This window comes from Chelonoidis abingdonii, chromosome 2 (genome assembly GCF_003597395.2).
Source record: "Chelonoidis abingdonii isolate Lonesome George chromosome 2, CheloAbing_2.0, whole genome shotgun sequence".
NCBI lineage: Eukaryota > Metazoa > Chordata > Testudines > Testudinidae > Chelonoidis > Chelonoidis abingdonii.
Genome location: NC_133770.1, coordinates 95,208,388 through 95,233,987, shown reverse-complemented (window position 1 = coordinate 95,233,987; position 25,600 = coordinate 95,208,388). Strand labels below are relative to the sequence as shown.

General features: G+C 43.8%; 1 protein-coding gene across 3 annotated transcripts in view; it reads left to right on the top strand.

Moving 5' to 3' along the window:
* Window positions 1-20,501, top strand: part of MATCAP2 (microtubule associated tyrosine carboxypeptidase 2) — a 62,310-nt gene extending 41,809 nt beyond the window's left edge. For 2 of the 3 annotated variants that reach the window (XM_032785449.2, XM_032785451.2), the window contains 5 exons: window positions 3,572-3,715; window positions 5,440-5,572; window positions 6,655-6,960; window positions 7,581-7,678; window positions 18,281-20,501. In XM_032785449.2, the coding sequence (XP_032641340.1) occupies window positions 3,572-3,715; window positions 5,440-5,572; window positions 6,655-6,960; window positions 7,581-7,678; window positions 18,281-18,442 (843 nt within the window). In that variant the 3' untranslated portion in view covers window positions 18,443-20,501. The remainder of the gene's footprint in view (window positions 1-3,571; window positions 3,716-5,439; window positions 5,573-6,654; window positions 6,961-7,580; window positions 7,679-18,280) is intronic. The other variant, XM_032785450.2, reaches the window with a different exon arrangement.
* Window positions 20,502-25,600: the final 5,099 nt, after the last annotated feature.

Here is a 25,600-nt window from a genome sequence, read left to right as displayed (position 1 = left end):
TACAGCTGTACATACACATTCCAGGGATCGGACAACATCACAGTAACCACAAGAGCCGAAGTAAAGCGGTTTGTGATGCCATCATAAACCTGAGACGTGTGCTTGACTTTATGCTGTATCTGTGCTCTCACACACATATATAATCACCTCAGGATTCACAGGAAAATCTTTTTCAAAATTAAAACATATGAACTACTGTTGTGTTTGTTGGTAATAGGACCTGATCCAGTTCCCACTGAAATCAATGACAAAAATCCCATTGGCTTTAGGGGGAACAGGAGAAAACTCCATGTGTTCTATTGCTGGTTGTTGGCCATGTCCAGGGGTCTCTGTCTGAAGGGGAGGGCAGTGGTGACCTTTGCACTTTCCTGATCCTGGAACTACCCTGAGCAGGGCCAGTTATCCAACATTAAGTTAGAACAGCTGAGGGTTTCTCTAATGTGCGCCAGCTGCAAATGGCCTCAGTGGGCTGAAACTGCAGCTAGTATGGGCCATTAATATGGTATGGGATCTTCTGGCCACTTTCTTTCCTCTGCTCCAGCAGCAGGAGGGAGTTGAGGGTGGTGTAAAAGCCTCTACATGACTTTCAAGCACTAAAGATCCTGCTTGTATTGGAGTAATCCTTCCAAGGCCAGATACTCTGATTTGGGGACAGATTGTGCTGGCAGTGCTGCACAACACTGCTGCATGTACCGGAGGATCTGGCCCTGTTGCTCCAATTGTAATTAAAACCTCCTTTTTATCTGACTTACTCCTATACTGTGCAGATTGTTATTCACTCCACTTATGTCACTTATAAAGCAGTTAAGTAAAGAACTTGATATGGTAAATCAGGTGCAGATGTCTGTTAGAGAGGAAAGGTCATCCTAATTACTGTACACGTAATACACAGATATATCCTTTGCCCCTGAACCTATGTATAAAAACAAAAAAGGAAGAATGGCTTCTGTAGAGCTAAGTTTAGTAACTATCTGCTGATCAACACAGTTAAATAGAGCCTTCAGATCTCACAGGAGGCCCTTTGGATACTGTAATAAGTGAGAGGCAGCATTCTAAGCTTGATCATAGGAAAATATCAGAAATGGAGTGGAATATTTGTTCAGCATTCAGAGAATCTCTCAGCCAAAAGCTACAGTACTTAAAGAATGTCTCATGCATAACATTATAGTGTGTTCCAATGATGATTGCTTGGCATTGCTCCATTTTAGTTAAAACAAAACAAGATTATCTGTAGCTGTGCAAGTTTCTACATTAATCATATTTTGTGGACAGTAAGTCTACCCACCAAGTTCCCCAAATATCAGAATAATCTAGTCACAAACTGTGTGCATAGTCACCTTATTATTACAGTATACTGGGCGTCAGAGCATTTAAAAAAAAGTCGTGTGTTTCCCATTATTATTATTAGTGGTATTATATTTGCAGTATTCATGTGGTAAGGCTCAGTCCTGTTCTAATCTATTTTATATCGTTCTTATAGTGCCCTTATCATTGCAGCATCTGGGCACCTTCCAGTAGTACACTAAGGCTTAGCAATGTGACTAACATTGGTAAAGTATGGTTCCTTCTTGCTGTGATCCTCTCCCCAAGGGAAGGTGCTGAGTTCTTCCTAACTTCAATGTGAATAGAAGACATGCAGCTCTTCTTCAGGGAGATTCCAGCATCTTGAAGGAGCAGACCTATAACCAACAACACAGTTTGCAGATGCAGTTCTCATAATTAAAACATTAAAATCTCATTTTTGCAAGAAACAAAGGCTATGTCTACACTTCAAGATTGCAGCTCGAGTCGACATACCGGAGCTAGATTTAATCTAGCTAGCCCAGGTCTTGGAAGAGCGAAGCTGTAGCAGCATGTGTGTCAGTTGGAACCACGGGTAGTTACTTGTGGGGCTAGCCCACGCTAAAGTATGTGCTGCTACGCTTCACTACTCTGGCACCTGAGCGAGTTAGATTAAAGTTATCTCGGGGTATGTCTACACAAACTACTATCACATCCAGTGACTGCAGTCTAGTCCTAGCCTCAGAGATACTTAGTCAAGGCCCAATCCTGTAAAATGGTGCAGACCCTGAAATCCCATTCATATTAACTATATTGGAGGGCAGTAGGCTCAGGCCCAAAATAAGGGAGCAACAAGAAATATTGGAGGAATACATTTGAAATGATGTGACATCTTAGATGGTTAGTTTCCTATAAACAGTCCAGTGCAGCATTGTCAACTTTGATAGTTTTATAGCAAGTCTCATCTTTCATGTTTGTCTGAAAGCTCCAGCTCCTGGAGTCTTGTGAACATATGAGAATCTCTGCTTATTTTATTTTTTTTATTTTTATTTTTTTAAAGGCGATTTCTGTCCCTGATGGTTATAGAGAAAAGCTTGAAAATGTGACCCAAATGAACCCTAAAGGGTCAAAAAACTGCAGAGAAATAAAAAGAACTCAAACCATTTTTTAAAATCTCATGATTGTTACATCAATTTCATGATTTTTTAACATTTGTGGTTGGCAATACTGGCTGGATGGAGTTCCTGGGAGCTCCTTGTAAAAATTTTCCCAACAAATTGAATTCTCCTTGGCCATCCTGTCTCTGAAGGCGTTCTCTTCCCTGCTTTGCCACTGCTAAATCATCCCTACTAAAGTTGACATATTCTGGATATCATAAGTATTTTATTGTCTTTGGAGTGCACTGCATGGCATATTTGAAAATAAATTGGAGTAGGCTATCCCAGCCACAATAACCTCAGTTCCCATCATACAGCGCTGAACACTGTGCTGTCTATATTCAGTTCTGTTTTCAGCAAAAGTATAAGCATTTCCAAGTAAATATGCTTAATATCAGTTTGTGTGCCAAGCATTTTTTGCCTCCTTTCTTGTGCTTATGAGAAAAATAGTTCCATATGTAAATGGGAGAACTGAACAGATTTCCCATTCCTTCAGCCTGCATCTCTCCAAACACGTGCATCCATTGTACAGAGGGGTTAAAATATCAGGAATGCTCAGTCATGATTCAGCAGTTCTAAATTAAAAGCTATCAAAAATAAACAGATTGTAATAATGCTTAACATTTGTACATTGAATGAGAGAAGTGATAACTCCTTAACCCTCAGATCATCCCTGTGAGGTAGGAAAGGACGTATTTTCATCTCTGGTTCACAGATGGGGACATTGAGACAAAGAGGCCCAGATCCTCAAAGGTATTTAGGTGCCTAACGCCCATTGAGTATCTGGGTTTAAGTGACTTTTCCCAAAGTCGTAGAGGGAATTATTTTCCATTTACTGAGCTAATACTAGGCATGTGGAGCATGGTGGTGTCCACAGAAGTCTAATATGAGTAAACCAGGTTCCAGCAACTTTTTCTTAATTATTTGCATTCAGACGTGGCTCTGAGGATGACAGAAGTTGATTACTGAGGGTATTAGCTTATGTGTAACTACAGGAGTTCAGTAATAAATCCCGTAAGAGTTAAAGGGAAAAAACCAACCATTTGTCCCATAGCTGCAGAGGTAATACAATTGCTAGTCTGCAGCTGGAATCTTACTGCACTTATGTCTTCTGTGCTTTTTTTCTTTTACAGTCTGTCAGTATTATGGAACGGACATTGCAGAAATATGGAAGCTATGAAAAGTTCGAGCAGGCTACAGGAGGCAGCCTGCTACCAAAAAGTCGCATTTGGAATCATGTCAGGAAATACATGGTGAAAGAAGGCTGCCTTGGTGAGGTAGGATGCACACAGGATCAGTGGAAAAGCTTTTTAATCACAAAATCAGAAATTAGAGATAGAAAAGACCTATAAGGTTATGTAGTAGCGCATCTCTTGTCAATGTAGACTTGCTCCTTACGTTATATTTTCTAATGGGTTTGTCCATTCTAGTTTTAAATGATCTAAACAATGTGGCTTCCAACTGCTTCTTTTGGGAGATTATTCCACAGCGTAATAGATCTCCTCAGGAAGCTTTCCTGCTACGTGAATTAGGTGTTCCCATTCTTAATTCCATTCTATTACTTGGAGGTGTACCTGAAATAACAACTCTCCTTCCTTATCCCGTCAGTGACTTGTAGAGTAGCACATCCCCATTTAGTCACTTATGTGTATGTCTGCCCCAACATGCGCTGGGTTTTTCTAATGCTGTATCACACTACAAACGCCTCTAATTTGCAAGCATCTTATATTGCAAAGCTTTTTTTTTGCTGCTTCCTATATTTCTTATTCCTGTTGTATACATCTATGCTGAATTAGGTTTAAACAGGACAGCTCTGCTGGATTTTGAATTTTACCGGATAGACCTCATTGGTTTGTCTAGTCTTACCTGAATGTCAGGAATGAATATATCACACACACACACACAGTCGGTGAAATTTACTCCTGTGGAAAGAGTCCACACAAGGCCTGGGCACCACATCAATCCACTAGAATAGGAGTATTAAGTGGCCCATTAAGCATCATAGTGCAGGCAGGGGCGGCTCCAGGTCCCAGGACACCAAGTGTGTGCTTGGGGTGGCAAGCCACTGGGGGCGCTCTGCCAGTCGCTACGAGGGCGGCAGGCAGGCTGCCTTTGGCGGCTTGCCTGCGGAGTATCCGCTGGTTCCGCAGCTTCGGCGGACCTTCCGCAGGCGTGCCACCGAAGCCGCGGGACCAGTGAACCCTCCACAGGCAAGCCGCCGAAGGCGGCCTGCCTGCTGTGCTTGGGGCAGCAAAATGCCTAGAGCTGCCCCTGAGTGCAGCAAGATAGTATACTAAGCCTTCCCACTTCAGTAGGTTACCTTTAAAATTTTAAATTAATTTTTTAAAAATAAATCTTAGTTTCAGTGTATTTTTAAGTGTGTGTGTGTGTGTGTGTGTGTGTGTGTGTGTGTGTGTGTGTGTGTGTGTGTGTGTGAGAGAGAGAGAGATATATATATATATATATATATATAATAATTTTAAAAAAAACCCTGACAAATAGGTACTTAAATTGACTGAGTATATATATACCGTCAATTTAAGTACCTATTTGTCAGGTTGTTGTTTTTTTTAAATTTACCGTCTCTTGCTACTAGTAATATGCAAGGTTCCAATAAATGACTTAAAAGAGAATTATTTTCTCTTTTCTCAGTTTGTTAATTTAGTGCATTTGACCACACTTTTTTTTCAATCAGATTCACTGTTCCCCTCTAGGACAGTGAGGTTTCAATTCTGCCATCTAATTTGCATGTCTGAACCCTTATGTTCATGCGAAGTCCCACTGAAGTCAATGAGGCTTCACACAGGCACAGGGGAACAGAACCTTTCTAGAAACACAAAAACGTAGCGTGGGGGTAATTTGTGTCTTGTTGGGAAGAGCCTTGAGAGGCATGTAACTGAGTCCAGATAGAATGCTGGGGGAGTGAGAGGGAGAATAGAAGCATCAAAAAGCCGGAAGGGAAAAGAACTCTTTTATGCCTCATGCCTTTCTTTCTCCTTAGATTGTAGTTCATCTCACTGAGGACCTGCTTTCTCGTGCCTCAATGACAGTGGTGAATGGCCGCCCAACTCTGACTATCAATGTTTCCACTGCACGTGAGCACTGGCTAGAAGGGATGCTGAGGCATGAAATAGGTATGGACACGTTTTGAATTCTTCATGCCAGAGAGAATATGTGCATTCTTATTTATTTTCAGTAACACTGACAATGTGCTAGGCGTTGTACAAACCCAAAATGAGTTCTGGCCCCTGCTACTGTAGATGTGGTAAAGCATAAGAAAGGACTATTTATAATTGTAGTATACAGTAGAACTAAAACACCCAACTAGTACCTTGAGAGATGTAGATGTGAGAAATGTTGCCGGTGAACCCCAAATCTGTGCAAGTCCCCCCTGGTTTTGAGTTATCTGGGGAGAGGATGAGCGAACAAACACCACAACATATGTGTAGTAGTCATATTGCTTAATGCACTGCTGGAAGACACTCAGACACTACAGTGATGAGCATGATATAAAAACCTCTATCACATAGAATAGTTACAAACATTTAGTCCAGGATGGTAAAAAGTTTCTTAACCTTTTTCTAGGTTTTGGGTGAACCTGCCCCACTTTAGCAGACTAAACCCAGATGAAATCCAGTGGCTTTGACCAAGTTACTGTTTTAGGTTGTATGCCTGTGAATGCCCTGCACCACTGGTATAACTACCCTGTGGTTACAGGGCAAGAGCCTCCTCTACAACTGCAGTAATGCTCTATGATCAGCCTCCAGGAGACAGAAATACTAGTGCATGTTGAATCTTCCCCCCTCTGTTCTCCCCACTTCCCATTCACAAGAAGGTCTTGTCTACACTAGAGAAATGGTGGTGGCTTTATGCACTTCTGAAAAATCTCCCTGCAGGGATTTAGGAGCACAAAGTTCCACTGATGTTCAATGGGACTTGTGCTCTTAAATCCCATAGGACCTTTTGAAATCACCTTGTGGACACCTGCACTGTTGGCACTTAGATGAGTGCTATTCCACTTGTTTAATTACCATTGATTACATTCTCCACTCTCCTCAAGGCCAAAGTTACCTCCTTTCCCAGTCCCCCATTGTCTCAGTAGGTGAGAATCCTGAAGTTGGGTCCTAAACTTAGTTAGCTCATGTGGTAGCTAATTGTACCATTATTTGAGACACTGGTTGTTACTGTTCTAAGCTCCCTGCTTCTTTCCTTTTAGGAACTCATTATTTTCGAGGTATTAACAACAACAGCCAGCCTTGGTGCAATTGGCATGGACGTAAAAAGCTTGGGTTAAAGCCAATCAACCCTACCGAGGAAGGCCTGGCGAGTATTCACAGTGTCCTGTTCCGAAAAGACCCCTTTCTATGGAGGGCTGCCCTTCTCTACTACACTGTCTATCAAGCTAGCCAAATGTCCTTCAGTCAACTCTTCCAGGATGTGGGGAGATTTGTCAAGGACCCCAACACTAGGTGGGATTACTGTGTACGAGCCAAGAGGGGGTGGATTGATACTTCCCAGCCAGGTTGGTTTCCTATGTAGTTTGAGTACATTCCACCTTCATTCTCCAAAAGCTTTATTTGAAATAAGGGGCCTGTGCAGCTCTGTTGGCAGGTGATAGGATTTGTGCAAAGGGCTGTGGAAAAATTAAACTCTTTGTTTTCTAAAATGGATATTATGAAGTGGCAAAGATCCTTCCTTTAAAACAATGATTGAGATGAAAAACAGTATTTTTTTTCCAGGACTTTCAAAGTAATTTGGTAAAGGAATTTTTAAGGGATGTTAAAGGAGACACTGTCAAGACCTTTGGGTTTGCAGTTTGCCCTCCCTTGTTTTTTATGCCCTGGGCAGGGCTTGTTACAATAGTGCTGCAAATTTCTGTTACCAGGGGTTTTAAAGCTACTCAGCTCCCTGCCTTACACTGTCAGATTCCCAGCAAGCTAGTCTGCCTAACGGCCAGTGCCTTTGCTTAGTGTCTTTCACATAGGCTTAATCCTCTAGCCAACGGATGTCAGGTAAATTTTGCAAGTCCTCGGACAAAAATATCTAAATTGCAAGAAATAAAATAATTGTGTACAATTACTTTGGGCAAATACATTGCTTTGAAAAAGCCTGAAAACAATACCATGACTCTGATTCCTTTAGGCTGCTTCAGTAAGGATCAGGTATACTTGGATGGCATCCTCCAAATCCTAAGATACAGGGAGTCTATCGATTTCCACTTGCTGATGGCTCTTGGAAAGGTGAGTGGAATCAATCTCCGAACAGAAACAATAGTAGTATCATTTTAATAAGCACTTTTTAAAATAGTCATTAAGTTGCATGAACTTTACAGGATCACTTCCTGTAGGTGTTGTCTTAAAATGTGCTGGTGCCCTTTGCATCACCTTGCTCTTGAATCTCCACTGTCTGTAAAAATCAGACATCACTATACATTACAGTATAGAGACACCACCAACTTGAAATATAGTCAATTTCAAAGAGTAAGTTAGACATACTTTCAGGACCTACACCTTCCTGTCAGTTTCCTAACACCTTATACCTGCCTGTTTGTGGTTTTACAGTCACATTTCTCTGGTTTTAAAAAATGTTTCTCCTCCCTGTTTGCATGGGCCTTTTGCACCTCAACAACTGGAGCAATGAGCAGACTTTACACAAAGTCCTGTCAAATCTACAAAGTACACGAATGAAATAAAAAAAGAAATAATGTCTCTCTCAAAGTCATTTTTATCTTAGGCGTTTGTAACAATGGCAGGTAGTGTATTTGCAAACAGAAGTGTGATTTTATATTAGTGGGTTTCCTTTAGCCCAGTTGTAGCGTTAGCTGCACAGACAGGGAACTAGCCACCAGTTCATAACCTCAGTGTGGGATTTGACTTTCAGATGAGAGTGGGAAGTGTGATCTGGTAGTTGAAGAAGGACACAGGGTCCATCCTGGGCTCTGCTCCCAACTTTGCAAGTCACTTAACATTTCTGGGTATGTCTACACTCCAGCTGGGAGCGAGTCTCCCATCCTGGCTAGACAGACTTGTACGAGTGGGGTTCAAGCTACCGTGCTAAAAATGTTGCAGCACCAGTGGAAACTTGGGCGTTTAAGCCCACCCAACTGCCTGGGTCTGAGCTGGGGGCGGGGGAATAGCCTGAGTCTCTGCTGGGGCCACAGCATCCACACAGCTATTTTTAGTTCATTGGCTCATGTAAAGCTAGCATAGGTCAGTCTACCTGGGCTAGAAGAAGGCTCACTTCCAGCTGCAGTGTAGACAATCTCTGTGTCTCAGTATGCTCATCTGTGAATGGGTGCTATTATTATGGCATTATAATAGCATCTAGAGCCCCAGCCACATTCAGGACCCACCTGGCCCCCTGGTCAGAGCTCAAGTTGCTAGCTGAAGTGTCTGGCCATGCAGCAACGTCCACACTGCTGTGTTTAGCATGCTAGCATGAATCTGTCTACCTGGTCTGGGAGGCCCTTTGGGTGTCAGCTGAGGGGAAATTACGTGGGAAAAAAAAATGTAGAAATTACCTCAACGTACAAGTTTTGCCAAAACCACTAAAATAGACTTTCCCAAAAAAATCTACTTAGTTCCACTTAAAGCACAGTCCTCTGCAAATAAGGTTCCCCTCTCTTAGCTGTTGCTAGCCATGTGATCCATTGTCTGGACCCTGCAGTAGTGGGGCACACTAGTAATATTTCCATGTAATGATTTCACCACGGCTTCAGCGATAACCACTGGCAGGCTTCTTGCTGTGCACTTGAAAACTTAATTTGCTGTTACCTCATTCTCTACATAGCTTCAGGAAGGCTAGAACAAGTTCCTCATATTTGAAGGGGCTGGAAATGTCAGGGGTGACGTCTAGGAGAGCCAGTGAAAGGCCTTAGCTCCATTTCAGAAGCATGGTCAGGAACATGTGACTCAGGACATAAATTGCTTCCTGCCCTCTAGAGAAAATTATAGGGAAGTATTTTATTTATATTGAGAGAAAGCAAATGTGGTTAATGTACAACAAACAAGGAAACGATAACAGAGAAGTCATTGACATACAGATGTTACCAAGTAGTTTGGCATTCTTGTTTGCAAACCATTTCAGAAATACACAATGGGCCAAAGCCAGCACAGTTACATTTGGTCCATAATATTAAGCTGTATAAATAATGTGTCACATTGGGTGGACATGTGACAAATGGACTTTATTCATAGGTGACAGTGGTAGCAATATCTACAGTTAAGGTTGTCTAACATTTTTCATGATAAGAATCTATTTTCAGTTGTTTCTAACTGCTGAACCTTACCACTTGGGCTAAAATTGTTCACAGTGAGTCTGCCTTAGGCTGACTTTTTTGGGAAAGTTTCTATCAAAACAGGTCAGCTGTTAGGTTAGGGGAAAATGTGTTATTTAGCCCATATTAAAAAATTCTTACAGCTGCCATGCTTTGGAGCAGAGGTCAAATTTGACAGGAAGTCACTTTGGTATCAAGGATGTGCTTTTTGATGTCCTTGTGATTTCCCTGTTAAGTTATAAGCCTCTGGAAAAATTAAAAAAATAAAAATAAAAATAAAAAAATCACAGTTCACACATACTCAGTAGATGTATTTTCGAGGCTGGCAGCATTATTTTCTGAAGGTTCCTTCTGTGCTGGCCTTCTTCAATCCCCAGAGTTCCTGTCTGCCAGCCAAACTGAGCATGTGCCATCCCTGCAGAGTATTGCCAAACGTCAGCATTAAAAAGGCACAAGTCAAGCCCCTCAAAAATCATGACATTGGCTTAAAAATTATAAGATTTTTAAAATAAATTTTGTTCCTTTTCTCTTCTGGTGTTGGATCATTTAAGGTTCATAGTTTCATGGTTTTCTTTGGAAACATGAGGACTAGAAACTTACTTTTTTATTTGAATGAAATCTGAGATTTTTCAGGTAATAAGCTGACTCCAGTAGCTGGGTCTTTAAAATAATCAAATTGTTGGTATTGGCAAGGCTGCAGCTGAGCATGCTCTGTCATAGCACTGCTGGGGCTGACCAGGACTTTTTCCTGCAATCACTTCTTCTGGTTTCCAGGGGCTATTGTGGCATCAGGCACTGGAACTGAGAGCAGGGGGACTATTTTCCCTTTGCACTCTCAGTGTTCCGCTTACTGGCACCCAGGCAACAAAGAAGAGTTGGAGGATGTAGACTAGCTTGAATGGAAAGGGGTGAGGGAAGACAAGCAGAGAGGGGTAGGAATGGGGCATTGGGGTGGACAGGGACAGCAAGATCTATAGCCATTTTGAATACACTCCCCTTCAGAACCTAGACCTGAACCCAGGAGTCCTGAGTTCAGCATTCCTGTGCTGTCAGCAAATAGGTGTGAAACCCACTAGCAGACTGTGGCCCAAACCGTCAAAGATATTTAGGCTCTCACATTTCATTGATTCCAGTGGAAGTTAGGTCCAGATTCTCAAAATTATGCAGGCTCCTATGTGTCTAGTGGCTGGTCCACATAGAGGATAATAGCCAACTACTGCTACCACAGCTCCATGAAAATCTGGGCTCTGGATCCAAAGGTCCCATGCCAATGACCCATGTAATTCTATATGCCAAAATTAAGATTTCCTGTGCAACCTTAACTTTGCCCCTTTCGTGCATACATTTGGATACAGTTACATAATCACATACTATTTTTCCTCACAGGACCCAGCCTCATTCAGTGCATAGGATGGGTTAGGCAGGGAATGAAGGGAGTTGGTGTATGTGTGAAGCTGTAGTGTGCCTGGAGGAGCCCTCCCTCATTTGCTGCAGAAGTTGGAAAGTGTGTAATGAATGAGACGGGCTTGCAGGAAAAAAAAAAAGGAGAGACTTGTGGTTAAGACAGCTGAATGCTACCCTGGAGAATTGAATTCTGTCCCTGTCTCTGCCATAGAATTCATATGTGATGCTAGGCAAGTCTTTTAAGCCAGCCTTTTTACACAGTCACTAACTGTGTGTTCCTCATTTTCTGGGTGCCCAACTAGAGATCTTGAGGTCTGATTTGCAGGAGAACTGAGCACTTCCAGCTGCAAATGAAGTCAGTGGAAGCTGTGTTTTGAACATATAAACTGCAGTAAAAATGCTAAGTACTCTGAAAAAAAAAAAAATACTCAAGCACTAGATTCCTCAAATTGGGCACCAAAAATTAGTCAACATGTTTGACAATTTTAGTTTTAATCTCTGTGCCTTTCCTCCGTCTGCAAAATGGCAATAATACCACCTTATGTCACAGGGATATTATGAAGATAAATTCATTATTGTTTGTGAAACACTGAGATATGACATTGATTAAATGTAATAGAAAAGCCCTTGAGGAAAATAATTTTGTGTTGGTGCAGGATTTAAATGGTTTGCAATAAATATAGCCTGCAGCTGCTACATATTGAATGAGGAGGAGGATTAAAAGAAATATTGACTAAGTAAGCACTGTCCATCCTGTGCACTGAATGAGGCAGGAGTCCTGTGGAAAACATAGCATGGGATCATGCAACTAGACTGTATCACAGTGTATGTACACAAGAGGGCCAAAGTACAGTTACACAGACTCTTCATTCTGGTATTTGCAACTTTAGTGTTCTTTTAATGTAATGTTAATACACTGTTATATCTATTTTTACAAGAAAACTAAGACTGAGGCTATTCTTAGAAAGTCAAATTCTTCCATCAGATATGAACAGAAAGCTCCCACTGGAATTTCATGTATGGTAAAGAAGTGTTGTGATGAAACCAATTTAAAAAAAAAAAAAAAAAAGGATTTGGATGTTCCGAAAAGAATATTAAGCTTTGCTGAAAGAGCTTGAAAAAGTAAAGGATCCAATCATAGTGAAGATTTCATCCACTTGGGAAATTCTCACTGCAAATCAGAAAATGTTCTCATGGCTTATTGCAGCAAATGTACTGATTATTCTGGGCAGATGACAGATCACAAGATGTGCATTTTCCTCTGGCATTTTTCTACCATGAATATAAGTTCTATGTGGGTCCAAAATGAAACAACTACTTTTTACATTTTATTGATAGATTAATATGTCTGTAAAATCAATCCCTGATTTATCATGGGAATGTGTTTAGTATAGTTCTCTATGTCTTCTTCCCTCACCCCAGTGCTGAAAGCCTTGTTAGTCCCAGGAAGAGTCCTGTCTTTTGCTCCTTCTTATTTTACTTGGTATTTTAAAAGACAGTAGTGTGTAGGAATGCATAGAGTAAGACTAATGTGCTAGTGCAAGCTGCTTGGCCTGCCCAGAGGGGAGAAACAGATGAAAGAGGCTGAAGCCTGGAGAGAAATAATACTGAGAAGTAGCCATTTTAGAGATTTGCAGTGGTTTAGCTAGGAGTTAAATCTTGGAATCCTTATAGCCCAGAACATGATAATTATGCACAAATACAGCTAGACAATAGAAACAGAGCTCATAACATGCACATAATTTCTAAATGCATCAAATCATATAATTTTTAAAGTCAGAATGTAAAATATCACTAATACACATTTTTGGAAAACAATCCGGTGAGCGTGACAGAAAAATCAGCTTCAAGATCAACTCAAAAACTAAAATCCTATTTTTTACCCAGTACAATAGGTTTGCTTGCACACAGTGGTGAAAGTAGCCTAGTAAGAGAGAGCTACGTGATGAGTCATATCTTTCCCTCCTAAAATATTGCCAAATACCATATTTAATGATGGCAGTGGCTGGGGGAAATGGAGCTTGATTGGGGCATAGTTTGATCACAGCTATTGAGCACCTGGGTAGATGCAGGTCAGATAGGTATCTGACCTTTTGTAAGAAACAAAAATTCATTGTCCTGTGGAGGGAGGAAGTTGAAATTTGAAGGCAAGGTGCTGAAAAGGTGGTTTCATAGAGCAGCCCTGCCTTGAGCACTCTCCAGCAGGAGGCCACTGCCTGACAGGTGTGCCTGCTTCAGTCTCCCTCCTTCGGAGTCCCCAGTAACTCCACACAAGCTTTCTCGACTCACTGATACCCTCCTGGGGGGTGCAGAATATTGCCAAAACATAGTTTCAAATCCATAACATGGTTCATTTCTCACAGCCAGTGTGTGTAGTCTGTAAAAATCCCACATCTTTGGATGCATCAACATAGCACATACCATGCTCCAGCATCTTCACCACACCCAGGCTCTTCCTGGATCCTCTCCAGCCTGCCATCCCAGCCCTGCCAGCTTAAGTGCAACCCTGCTCTTCCCAGGTGGGATCCCCCACAGCCTCTTTGCTGGGAGTTCATCCTCACATAGAGAACATCCCTAATACCCGCTTGGCCATCAGCCCTCTGACTTGGGAAGACCAGCCAGCAAATCCTCCTTGCTCCCCTGTCTTTAGCATTCTCCCAGGAACAACCTAAACTTCCCTCAGGGATCTCTCAGTCTCCTGGTCTCTGGCAGCTCTTACCTACTGATTTCCTGGCTCTCTCAGTGTTCGTCCACACGGCAGTAAAATAACTGCAGCATGGCCGTGCCTGGGGTGGCTCAGCTGACTTGGGCTTGCTGGGCTCAGGCTGTGGGACTAAAAATTGCAGTGTAGATGTTCCAGCTTGGGCTGGATCCCAGGCTCTGAAACCACACAAAGGGGATGGGTCTCAGAACCCAGGCTTCTGTCCAAGCCTGAATGTTTACACTGCAGTTTTTAGCCCCACAGCCCAAGCTCTGTGCGCCTGAGCCAGCTGACCCAAGCTGTAGACTTGGTGCTACAGGTTTTTTTTATTGCGGCATAGCTGTACCCTCAGGCTGTCAGGCAGCTCTCACTTGCTTCTTTCCTGACTGGAACCCTCTCAGATCCAAGGCCTTCACTTAACTCATGCATGAAGTAGCTGATGAACCACGTGTGCACTAGACACCACTTCCTCGTAAAAGGGGCCAGTCAACTTGTGACATCTTGTAGGCATCTAACCTCAGCCATCCTACCTTGTACACAGCAGTGCTCAGGGCCGTGTCCCCAATGTGAGCGGAAAGATTCCATTCCCTGCCACCTTCCACATAGCTTCTCTGCACACAGACAGTTAACTTGAGCTCGGGTTTGGCTTTTAGATGTTTTTGTATTTACACTAGTCAGGCTGTAATGTAGATCTTCCCTTTTTGTGGTCCTCTTAAAGAGTAAGTCTGCCATTTGACCTGGATTAGCCTGTGCTTGTTCTCTTTTTATCAGGATTTGTTTTTCCACTGTAGCTCAGAAGACATATCTGTGCACAAACAGGTGCCTTTCCCAACCTGCTCTACAAACACAGTCTGCACACTCTGTGAAGTCCAATCTCACCCCTTTCCTGGAGTGTGGAGTTAAGTAACAACAAGATAACGTAAGAGCAGCTCCCCAGACATGGCTGCTCCTAGATTCCTCCAGACTACTCAGTCTAAACCCTCTTTCCACCCCACCCCCTTATGTATAGATAGATTAACAAGCCACCTGCCTCACAGAGAGTCAGCAGAACTTTAACTCTTTTCCCAATCTGCTATGTCACTGCCAGCCTGTTCCACTGTGATTAAAGCTGTATCCTACAGAAGCTACATTTCTTTCCATCCCTGCAATAGCACATGGGAGAACTGTGGGAGTGGGAGAAATCTATGCAATATTACAAAGCTCTCTGGCCACCCTACCACATTTTTTAGAAACAAATGGTACGTACTGTATTTGTTCCTTATTTAAAAAGGAAACAAAGAAGCTCTAGTAGAAATCCCTTGTTGCAGAAACATTTTCATTTCTAAGGTTTTAATTTTACAAAGATAGGTTTTTTTTTAACTTAGTAACTGCATATGCTTGATGAGTAGGGGCCCACCAAATTCATAGCCATGAAAAACATGTCACAGACCATGAATATGGTCTTCCCCTGTGAAATCTGGTCTTGTGTACTTTTAACATATACTGTACAGATTTCAGGGGGGAGACCAGCATTTCTCAAATTGAGGGTCTTGACCCAAAAGGGATTTGCAAAGGGATTGCAAGATTATTTTGGGGGGGTGAGGGTGGGTCATGGTATTGCCACCCTTACTTCTCCGCTGCCTTCAGAGCTGGGTGGCTGGAGAGCGGCGGCTGTTAGCCCGGGTGCCCAGCTCTGAAGGCAGCACCTCGCCAGCAGCAGCACAGAAGTAAGGGTGGTAATACCATATCATGCCACCCTTACTTCTGTGCTGCTGCCTTCAGAGCTGGGCAGCTAGAGAGTGGCAGCTGCTGATTGAGGGCTCAGCTCTGCAGGCAGCAGCACAGAAGTAAGGGCGGCAATACCATACTATGCCTTACTTCTGCGCTGCTGCTGACAGTGGCTCTGCCTTCAGAGCTGGGCTCCCAGCCAGCAGCCACTGCTCTCTAGCTGCCCAGCTCTGAAGGCAGCGCCACTGCCAGAGAAGCGCAAAAGCAAGACTAGCAGTACTGCAATTCCTCCCCCCCCCCCCCATAACCTTGCGACCACCCCACAATTCCTTTTTGGGTCAGAACCAGGGGCGGCTCCCAGGCCCCAGTATGCCAAGCGCGTGCTTGGGGCAGCAAGCTGCAGGGGCGCTCTGCCGGTCGCTGTGAGGGCGGCAGGCAGGCTGCCTTCAGTGGCTTGCCTGCGGAGGGTCTACTGGTCCTGCGGCTTTGGCGGACCCTCTGCAGGCAAGCCACTGAAGGCAGCCTGCCTACTGTGCTTGGGGTGGCAAAATGCCTAGAGCCACCCCTGGTCAGAACCCCTACAATTACAACACCGTGTCATTTCAGATTTAAATAGCTGAAATCATGAAATTTACAATTTTTAAAATCCTATGACCGTGAAATTGACCAAAATGAACTGTGAATTTGGTAAGGCCCTATCAATTAGCAAAGAGAAGCAGGTAGTTGTGTAGGGTGAGATTTTGCAGAAGTGCTCATGAGAGCATTCCCCATCCCCTGCAGGAGCAGAGCAGGATTATAGCCTTATACTTAAGAGACTTCTAGGGAAGAGGATCTGGCACAACACAGCCTCAGAGAAATGCCAGTTAGTAGAAATATCCATGCCTCAGGCCTGCCTGTGGCACAACAATGCAGGGGCAATCATGCTGGACATTGCCCCAGCCGCTCTTGTAGCTAACGCCTGAGCCAGCACCCCTCCAGTCTTCCTCCCTGCACGATTCAATCACAGTGGTGTCAGCTCTCAATTTTATCATGAGTCTTGGGATTTTTCTTAGAGCTCCAGCTCCTGGAGTGCAGTAATTATGTGAGAATCTCAGCTATCATTAAAAAAGTAACTCTATAGTCTGTATGGTAGTGGAGAAATGCTTGAAAATGATCCACCTGCACTCTGAAGGCTCAGAAGGCTAAGAAAAATCAACCCAAAATTTATTATTTTTGTAACAATCTCATGATTGTTGAGACCTTACTCATTGTTTTGGAATGCTTAGATTGCCAATACTGCAATCATAATTTGTAAGAAGTTACTTACTAATTGGGTTGCCATCTATGTAAGTTTTCCCAGTATCATTTGTTTTGGAGATACTGATTTCCTAGGACAGCTAAGTACACCCTGCCAGCTGTCCAGTTGTATGGGCCCCAGATCATCCTGTATGTCCTAGATTTTTGTAACTCAGAGGTGGCAACCCTTGTACTAGAAAGACACGTTTTTATTTTGCTGTGCACAAGCACAGATGAATTATTGGGGGTGAAACTAAAGCTTTGGAAGCTTGGTCATGTTAGCACTGACAGTCTGGCTGCTTCCCCAAAACTTCTATGAACCATATAAGGACTCCTCTCATCTCTGCAGTCTCCATACATCCACAGAGCCTTTTCATTTCCCTTTCTAGTTTCTCAAACCTTGGCCATAACAGCCCCCCCTTCCCTCCTCACATCTCCCATTGGGCCTGCCCCTCCCCTTGCATGGGAACATGCATAAGAGCAGATTTTCCATCCCTTCTCCCTCACCTAAGAGGCCTGCAACAGCCCTGATCCTTCATGTGCACAAGCTCATTCTGTCTTTCACATTTTGCTCACATGGTGGCTTCTGTGTCCAAACTGCACTCTGCATCTCTGTCAGGAAAGCTCCAGAGCACATAAGGTTTGCATGGAGAAATGAGCCGCAGTGTAAGAAACTGGATGGCTGCTGGTATATACAAAAGGACTGTCAAAAAAGAAGGAAGACCATCCTTGTGGATGGGAAGGAAATCAGTTTTCCAGACTAGTTCATTCATCCTTAACAGCCACCAGTCCTGCTCCCATTGACGTTACTAAGACCTGGTCGACACTACAGAGTAAGTAGACTGTGTAAGCGTCTACACTACAATGTTCCTCCTGCTGATTTAACTCACCCGCTCACTGACCTAACAACTCCATCTTTGCTAGAGGCGTAGCACAGGTCGATCTAGTTAAGTTGACAGAGTGTCCGTGTAGACACTGCATTACTTACATCATCTGCTGCTGCCTTTGACAGTTGTCAGCCCTGGTGCGGCAGGACTCTGGCTGTCAGTCCCCACAAGTGTCCCACTTAAGTTGGTGCAAGCGTTCCTGATGAGGACATGCACTGCCGACAGAAGGAGCATAATGTCGACACCAGTGGTTGATTTAATTAGTGTGGTGGCTGTACGTTGACCTAACTTTAGTTGTAATGTAGACATGCCCTGAGAGTCTGTTCATTGACTTCAGTGGAAGCAGAACCAGGTCTCCTTTGAAAGGATGTAGTAATTTCCCGGGATCATGTTCTAATGCACACCTTACTGGACCATGCATAAAACCAGACTCTACTATCACCTCGAGAGAAGGATTCTGACAAGATGCTTTAAAACACCTGTGCCCTGGAATCCTTTTGTCACCTGTGAGAAGGGAATGAAACTGTGTGTTTTAGACATGTCAATTTGCAAAATGGGTACAGCTTTGATTTAACCCCGTCCTCTCCTCTAGGTCTCTTACGAGGATGTGGATCGCTTGAAGGAATTTGCGGTGATGGAGAACATGAGAGTACCACACTTCTTGCAGGACCATATCAGATACATGGAACATTTGGAAAAGATCATGGAGGTGAATGAGCTGACTGACCAAGAGCTCCAGGATCTCATAGTGTAACAGTCAGTCAATCTCTTACCAGAAATCTGTTCTGTATGCAGCCGGTTATACAGAACTGGACTTCACCACAGCTTGCAAAACTAGAATGAATCAACTTTTGTTTTATTTTCTGGCAAAAATCTAGACTATTTAGATTTGTTAATTTTTTTTTTTTTTTTTTTTAAATTCAAACCTCAGACTATCGATTCAGGAATGTTTCTTTGAAAAAAAAAAAAAAAAAAAAAAAAAAGAGTTCTTTGAGATTCTTTCCTCACTCCTATAATATATATTGGTGGGTTTTTAAGGTTTTGTGCCTCTTCCAAATTAAATTATGGATTGAACATAGGCACATCATTTAGGATTTCCCGTGTAACTGGTCAGTCCCATTGTCCCTTAAATGTTCTGTACACTGAGCAAGATCGTTTGAAATGTCTTGCTTTTATAATATGCTGCTTTTTATTCTTTCTAAAGTCTGCATTTTGTAATTTTTCCCCCTTGGCTCACTCGCATTGGCCTCATTTCTGGTCACGGCCTTCACAACACTCCCCCACAGCAGCAAAATTGTGGAACTACTACAGACTATGCCACCATTTTCTTAACTCTACCCCATTGTATATTGCTTCCCTCCTTGTAAGATCACAATGTGCAGACACATGCCTTACACAACAGTATTGTAGTTTGGACATGCGAGAAAGGCGATTTCCACACTTCACGTTTCAAATAGCAGCAGTTAAGGTTGCTGTGTAAATGGCTGTAAACAGACTAGAAAGTTGCCCTCTTCCTCCCAAGAGGGGTTGTGCTGTTGCAGCATTGAATATATGCCTTTCACTGTCCTCCTCTGGCTTGTACAGTACAGGTTTCAAGAGGATGAGCTGCAGGAAAGGGCCTTTTTTTGCCCTTGAGGACCCATTTAGCAAATGGAACGTGTTAGTGGTTTGGAAGAAGGACTGGGCTGAACTGAGTTTTCTGACTAATGTACATAGTGAATCCAGATATGGGGCCATATTTCATTTCAAAAAGTGAAAGCTCCCCTTCGCTCTAGCGCCTGAACCCTGTGTGGGTTTGGTTACTTGGAGTGGTTTTGGCCCTAATGCTGCCAGGAGCTCTGGCCTCATGGAGCTCACTGCTGGACTGGGAACTTTAATGGGTGGGGGACAAAATTCACAAGTGCCCTACTCCAATATTCAAAGCACCTGAAGAGTTCTGGCACACCTAAGCAGCCTGAGCTCTGTTTTGAATGTGGGTTCCATACAAAACAAGTAGCGAAAGCACAGAATTGTAGGGTCATCTATTCAAACTAATAACTTAGGCAAGGCAAGAGGGTTGTTCACTACAGAGACCACATTTTCTGAGTCCAGAGTATTAGAAAAGCACTAATAGTGGCTCCCTAGCACATGATGAATCGAGCTTTGCACCTGCAGTATTGGGCGTACTTTAAATTCAGATAATTTTACCAAGGCTAAATGCAGCCGTTAGGCCCTTGGGTTTCTGGAAGAGTCTCAGACTCACAACTCCTTCCCTTGCACCTATGGGCAGTGGGGACAGGAGCACCATACTGCAGCTGTGAAAACAGTTCAGCTTGCTTCCCTACCCCCACATGGGCTCAGCTCTGCTGCTCAGTGTGTTGTCAGATGCGAGAAGAGAATTGGAGCCAAAGTTCCACTCCTCTGCTTTGAAGAGGGAATACTGGCCACAATCTTCCCCTCCTCCCATACAGCAGGCACTGCCCACAATACGTGGAGCATTAATGCAGACACCATGGGGGAAGTGAGGTCTGACTCCTCAGCATGGCTGCATCTGGCTCAATGACAATCCAGCCCCTGGCATCAAGTTGTGTGGAACTTAGTGACTTTTGATTAAGGAATGGAATAGCTTCCAAAGACTCTGACTTTACACCAAGTACGATGGTGTCCATTCCAGATTTAAAGTTTAAACAACACATTTTGTGACCAGTGAGAGGAAAAGAAATCTCACCTAGCATAGAGGTTTTGAAGTTTTTGAATAACCCATCAAGCCAGCTGCCTTTAAAGTACTATTACATATCTGTGCTGTGGTGGCTGCCTGCTTGAAAAAAAGAAAACCATTTGAGCTGCTCTAGGAATTCAATAAGCAAATTTGCTGATCTGTTGTACAAAACATGGAACAAGAACACTTCACAGTAGCCTTAACTTTGTATTGTTTACCAGCTTTAAACTCTTTTAATCTCTGCATTCTAGTGGGTGAAACTTCCTCTCTGCCTGCAAAATATCAGTGTTAGCCTTGCCTGCCTAGCTTTGTTCAAAGCCCTTCAGGCAAACTGGGGAGCAGCTGTATGACTGCATCAGCCTGGTGGAAATATTTGCACAGCAGTACCCAGTAATGCATCCAGACATTCAGAATGCATCAGCTCAGCTATTTTGCTGTGAGCAGCAGAAGTGCAGATCAGACTTTTCACATGTCAAAGGTTGCATGTGAAGATTTCAGGTAAAAATCTATCCTTGGGGGGTAATTGGATTGAGGCCTGTGGAGTTACACCAGGGATGAATTTGGGCCACTGTGTTGAAGCATAGGTACGTATGTCCCATTCTGTGTGAAAGGGTCATAAGTTACAGGCGAACTTTTCTTAACTGAAATAACCCCTGCATTTCTCCAATCGCTTCTGTAGTAAATACAAACATATGCTTAAGCAACCCAATATAGTCATGAGAATAGTCTTGACTATTATATTTACAATAATGGAGTCACTGAAAACATTACGTTTATGTGTAATTATTGTCACAGAATATGATAGTTACCCCCCCTTCTCAACTGCCTGCTGATACTCCATTACTGCTCTGGGGGTTTGCAGATGTAAACTCCAGGGGCTTATTTTTCTTCTTTAAAAGACCTGGATTTATTTTCCCCACAGAAGTTGCTCCTGTTCCACTTCTACCATTCTCCATTATGCAAATAGGTGTACTCCAGTACAAGCTTAGATTCTGGAAGTGGCAGCATGATGTGTCAGCATAACAATTGTACTGTAGCAGGCACAAATATCAACTCCTATTTCTCAGCACCAAGCTTGTCCTGCCTCCTTTGTAACAGTGTTTCAGATTTGTAATGGTAGTTTTGTAAACTTTTTGAAATTTTTATTGTGATGGACCTTGTTATTGTCACAGTATTGAAGTTCTGTAATAAAGTGTGTGGATGATACTGCATAGAAGCTCACATCATCAGAAAGTCTCACAGTGTCTCTAATGTGAAAACAGACTTCTGATATTTAATAACTGTTTAAGTCGAAAAGTGAAGAATATCACCAAAGTGTCCCACATGCCCTTCCTTCTCTCTCTCTCTCTCTCTCCCCCCCTCCCCTTTCACACTCAGAGCCTGATCTCCATCAGAAAAGTCACGCCTCTAACTTAAAATCACTTTTAAGGCCCTTAGATGCAAAAAAGTTGCAAATGTAAACACACAAGTTAGGATATGAAAGAGTTGTGGGTCTCACTGCCCTGTTAGCTGTAAAGCAGGGGTAGGCAACCTATGGCACGCATGCCAAAGGCTGATTTTCAGTGGCACTTACACTGTCCAGGTCCTGGCCACCGGTCCGGGAGGCTCTGCATTTTAATTTAAATTTTAAATGAAGCTTCTTAAACATTTTAAAAACCTTATTTACTTTACATACAATAGTTTAGGTATGTTATAGAGAAAGAGAGCTAAAAGTGTTTAAATGTATTACTGGCACACAAAACCTTAAATCAGAGTGAATAAATGAAGACTCGGCACACCACTTCTGAACGGTTGCCAGCCCCTGCTCTAGAGCAAGTCAGATTTTTTTTTGTAAACTGTGGACAATTTTGGCAAAAATTGAAACCTAAGAGTTTTTCGCCAAAACTTCAGTTGCCAAGTGTTGCCACTCTGTCTCACAGGAGTTATAGTTGGGGTTTCTCATACCTCTCTCCTCTTCTCTATACTGTACTCTCATTAAATAGCAGTGTATACGTTACCAACTCTAATTCAGTGTGATAGAACATAGGTGGTGGAATGTTTCCCATTTGCTCTCAGTACCAATCTGAAATTCATTAGACACTCCAGTGGCAAATCTACAACAAGAACATATCTTAGATCTCTTTTACAGCATTTGAGTTGTGTTGGTGTAAGTCATCAGTTAGAAAGCTTTAAAAACTATCACTCTTAATTCACACAATAGATAAATCATGGGCAACAGCAGTGCAGACTTCTCCACACTGCACCACCAATGTTGCTCTGGAGGGGCCATCTCTCAGGGTGTTTTCCATGTCCATTTGATCTGTGGCCTTTCTGCCGAGAATGCCCAGAGGGTACCAGTATAGCCAAGTCCAGTGAATTTCAGGATGTGGACCTTGCTCACTGGAAACTGGACTGACCACAGGAATTGATTTTATATTGATTGCCACAAGTCACCCAATGATACTGATGCCTGGGCGCTTTACTCCTAGGGGCCTGAGCCAGTTTTGAACCAGTAATCTGCCAAATAAAGAGGAACTCCTTTCTTTCTAGAACTTCTCCCCTCCCCCATACTATTCTATAGAGCTGGTTTGAAAATGTGCTCCCCTACACCTCCCCTTAGAAATTTTCAACAAATATGAAAACGTGTAAATTTTCCACAGAAAAATTCAATTGATCACAAACAAAACATTTTGGCCAAAAATGGGAGTTGATGAGCCTCATGGGAGTTGTTTGCTCCTCATGTCTTAGTCTCGTCTATGGCCAGGATCCCCAGTTAGACTGTAGTCTTGGTCTACATTCCCAACTTATGTCAGTATAACTAAACTATGTTGCTTGGATTTTCTACACCCCTGAGTGACTGTTATACCAACCTAACTCCCAGTGTAGACAGCACTATGGTGACATGAGAACTCCTGTTGACATAGTTACCGCCTCTTGGGCAGGTGGATTAACTACACATGTGAAGACATTACATACTAAGCGCTACAGCAGCGCTGTAAGTATAGACAAGCTCATAATCTCCCCATTTGGTGAGTGCTGGAGTCCCTGGTTGTGGTTCATTATGGGAGATGTAATCCAGCTATGGCTCCTGGCCAGTAAAGAAGAATGGGGGACACAAGGAGCAAACTACAACACCCATAAGGCACTACAATGTCAAAATTCTAAATATTTAGACAAAAAAGCTGTGATGGGGCAAGGCCAGATGGCTACACTAAGTAGTGAGGAACAGGTATGTTAGCCCCAGGCTAAACAAATCCCTGGTTCCATGGTAACCAAACGGCAGTTGCTCCAGGTTAATCAAGACACTGGGGCCAATTAAGATCTTTCCAGAAGGCAGTGGAGATAGCTACATTCATTGGGACACCTGAAGCCAATCAAGGGCTGGCTGGAACTAGTTAAAAGCCTCCCAGTTAGTCAATGAGGTGCGTGTGTGAGGAGCTGGGAGCAAGAGGTGCAAGGAGCTGAGCGGGAGCACTGAGGAGTACAAGCATTATCAGATACCTGTGGTGAGGAGAAAGAAGGTGTTTGGAGGAGGCCATGGGGAAGTAGCCCAGGGAGTTATAGCTGTAACGCAGCTGTTACAGGAGGCACTATAGACAGCTGCGATCCACAGGGCGCTGGGCTGGAACCCGGAGTAGAGGGCGGGCCCGGGTTTCCCCCCAAAGCTCCCAACTCCTGATCAGACACAGGAGGAGCTGACCCAGACTGTGGGTTCTGTTATATCCTTGAGGGCAGCCGGTTTAGGAAGAAATCACTTGAGGCCAGAGAGCAGACAGCTAACGAAGCTACCATTTATTTACAGACACAGAGCTCACCTGAGCAGCTGAAGCAGGCTGGGCTATCCCCTAATAATCTAACTCAGTTGCCATAGGAACAAAAACCATGACAACCAAATACACAACAGGTTCCGCCAGAGGGGAAGATCACTGATGTGAGCAAATCCGCCAATAAGCGCAGGACCCACCAAGATAGAGGAGGACCTTGGTCACAAAGCCCAATGCAGACACTTCTCACCAAAAATTTCATTTACTTGACAACCCAGTTTTCTCTTGAAAAAAAAAAAAAAAAAAACCAGTTCTGATGGAAATGTTTGACCAGCCCTAACATTAAACTATTTCTGCGGGCAGCACTGCAGCCCCTCCCACCCCCTTTGTCAATGACAGAAACAGCTTCTCTGGCTATGCAAATAGCTTGTATGGAAAATGCCTTATAGAGGAAATACCTTTTAGCTGGCTGGGATCTTGGTTCAGTAGGAACTCTAAGAGTAACGTGCCCCCTACTGAACTGATACCACCACCACTTTCTGGAACACATAGGGTTTGCTTGAGGAGGTTGCCAAGCCAAGTAGTGAGCTGGCCTAATCCTGTTCAGCTTGTGTGAGGGGATAGCAAACACAGAGCCAAGTGGTACAGGGGGACAGAGAGCAAGTTTAAAAATAAAAACAAAGGGCCTGAACCTCCACTCACATAAAATTGTGTAAATCAGGAGTAACTCAAATGAAGTCAATGTGAAACTGGGATATGTGAGAGGAGAACAAGGTCCAAAGTGACATGAAAGAGGAAAGGCATAAGGGGGCAGACTCTATCCCCCCACTAAGGAGCATTTACACCACACTGGACTCTTTAGAGCAGGAGTGGCCAACCTGAGCCTGAGAAGGAGCCAGAATTTACCAATGTACATTGCCGAAGAGCCACAGTAATATGTCAGCAGCCCCGCATCAGTTCTCCTCTGCCCCCCTGAGCTCCCAGCACCTCCCACCCACCAGCAGCCCCACTGATCAGTGCCTCCCCATCCCTGCACCTCCTGATCAGCAGTTTTGTGGCATGCAGGAGGCCGTGTGTGTGGGGGGGAATGAGGGCACGTCAGGCTCAGAGGAGGGGGGCAGGACCTGTGACAGAGCCAGGATTGAGCAGCGAGCACCCCCCGGCACATTGGAAAGTTGGCTCCTGTACAGGACCGGCGCTAGGGTTTCTGGTGCCCTAGGCACTGGGACATTTCGCCGCCCCGCGCGCGGGTCTCGTGGCTCTGGCGGAGCTGCCACAGGCATGCCTGCGGCAGGTCCACCGGAACCACGGCTCCCTGACCCCGGGGGTGGGGGGCGCCCTGGGCTGCTGGGTCGCTGCAGCGGCTCCCTGACCCCGGGGGGGGGCACCCTGGGCTGCTGGGTCGCTGCAGCAGCGGATCCCTGACCCCGGGGGGGGGGCGGCGCCCTGGGCTGCGGCGACTCCCTGACCC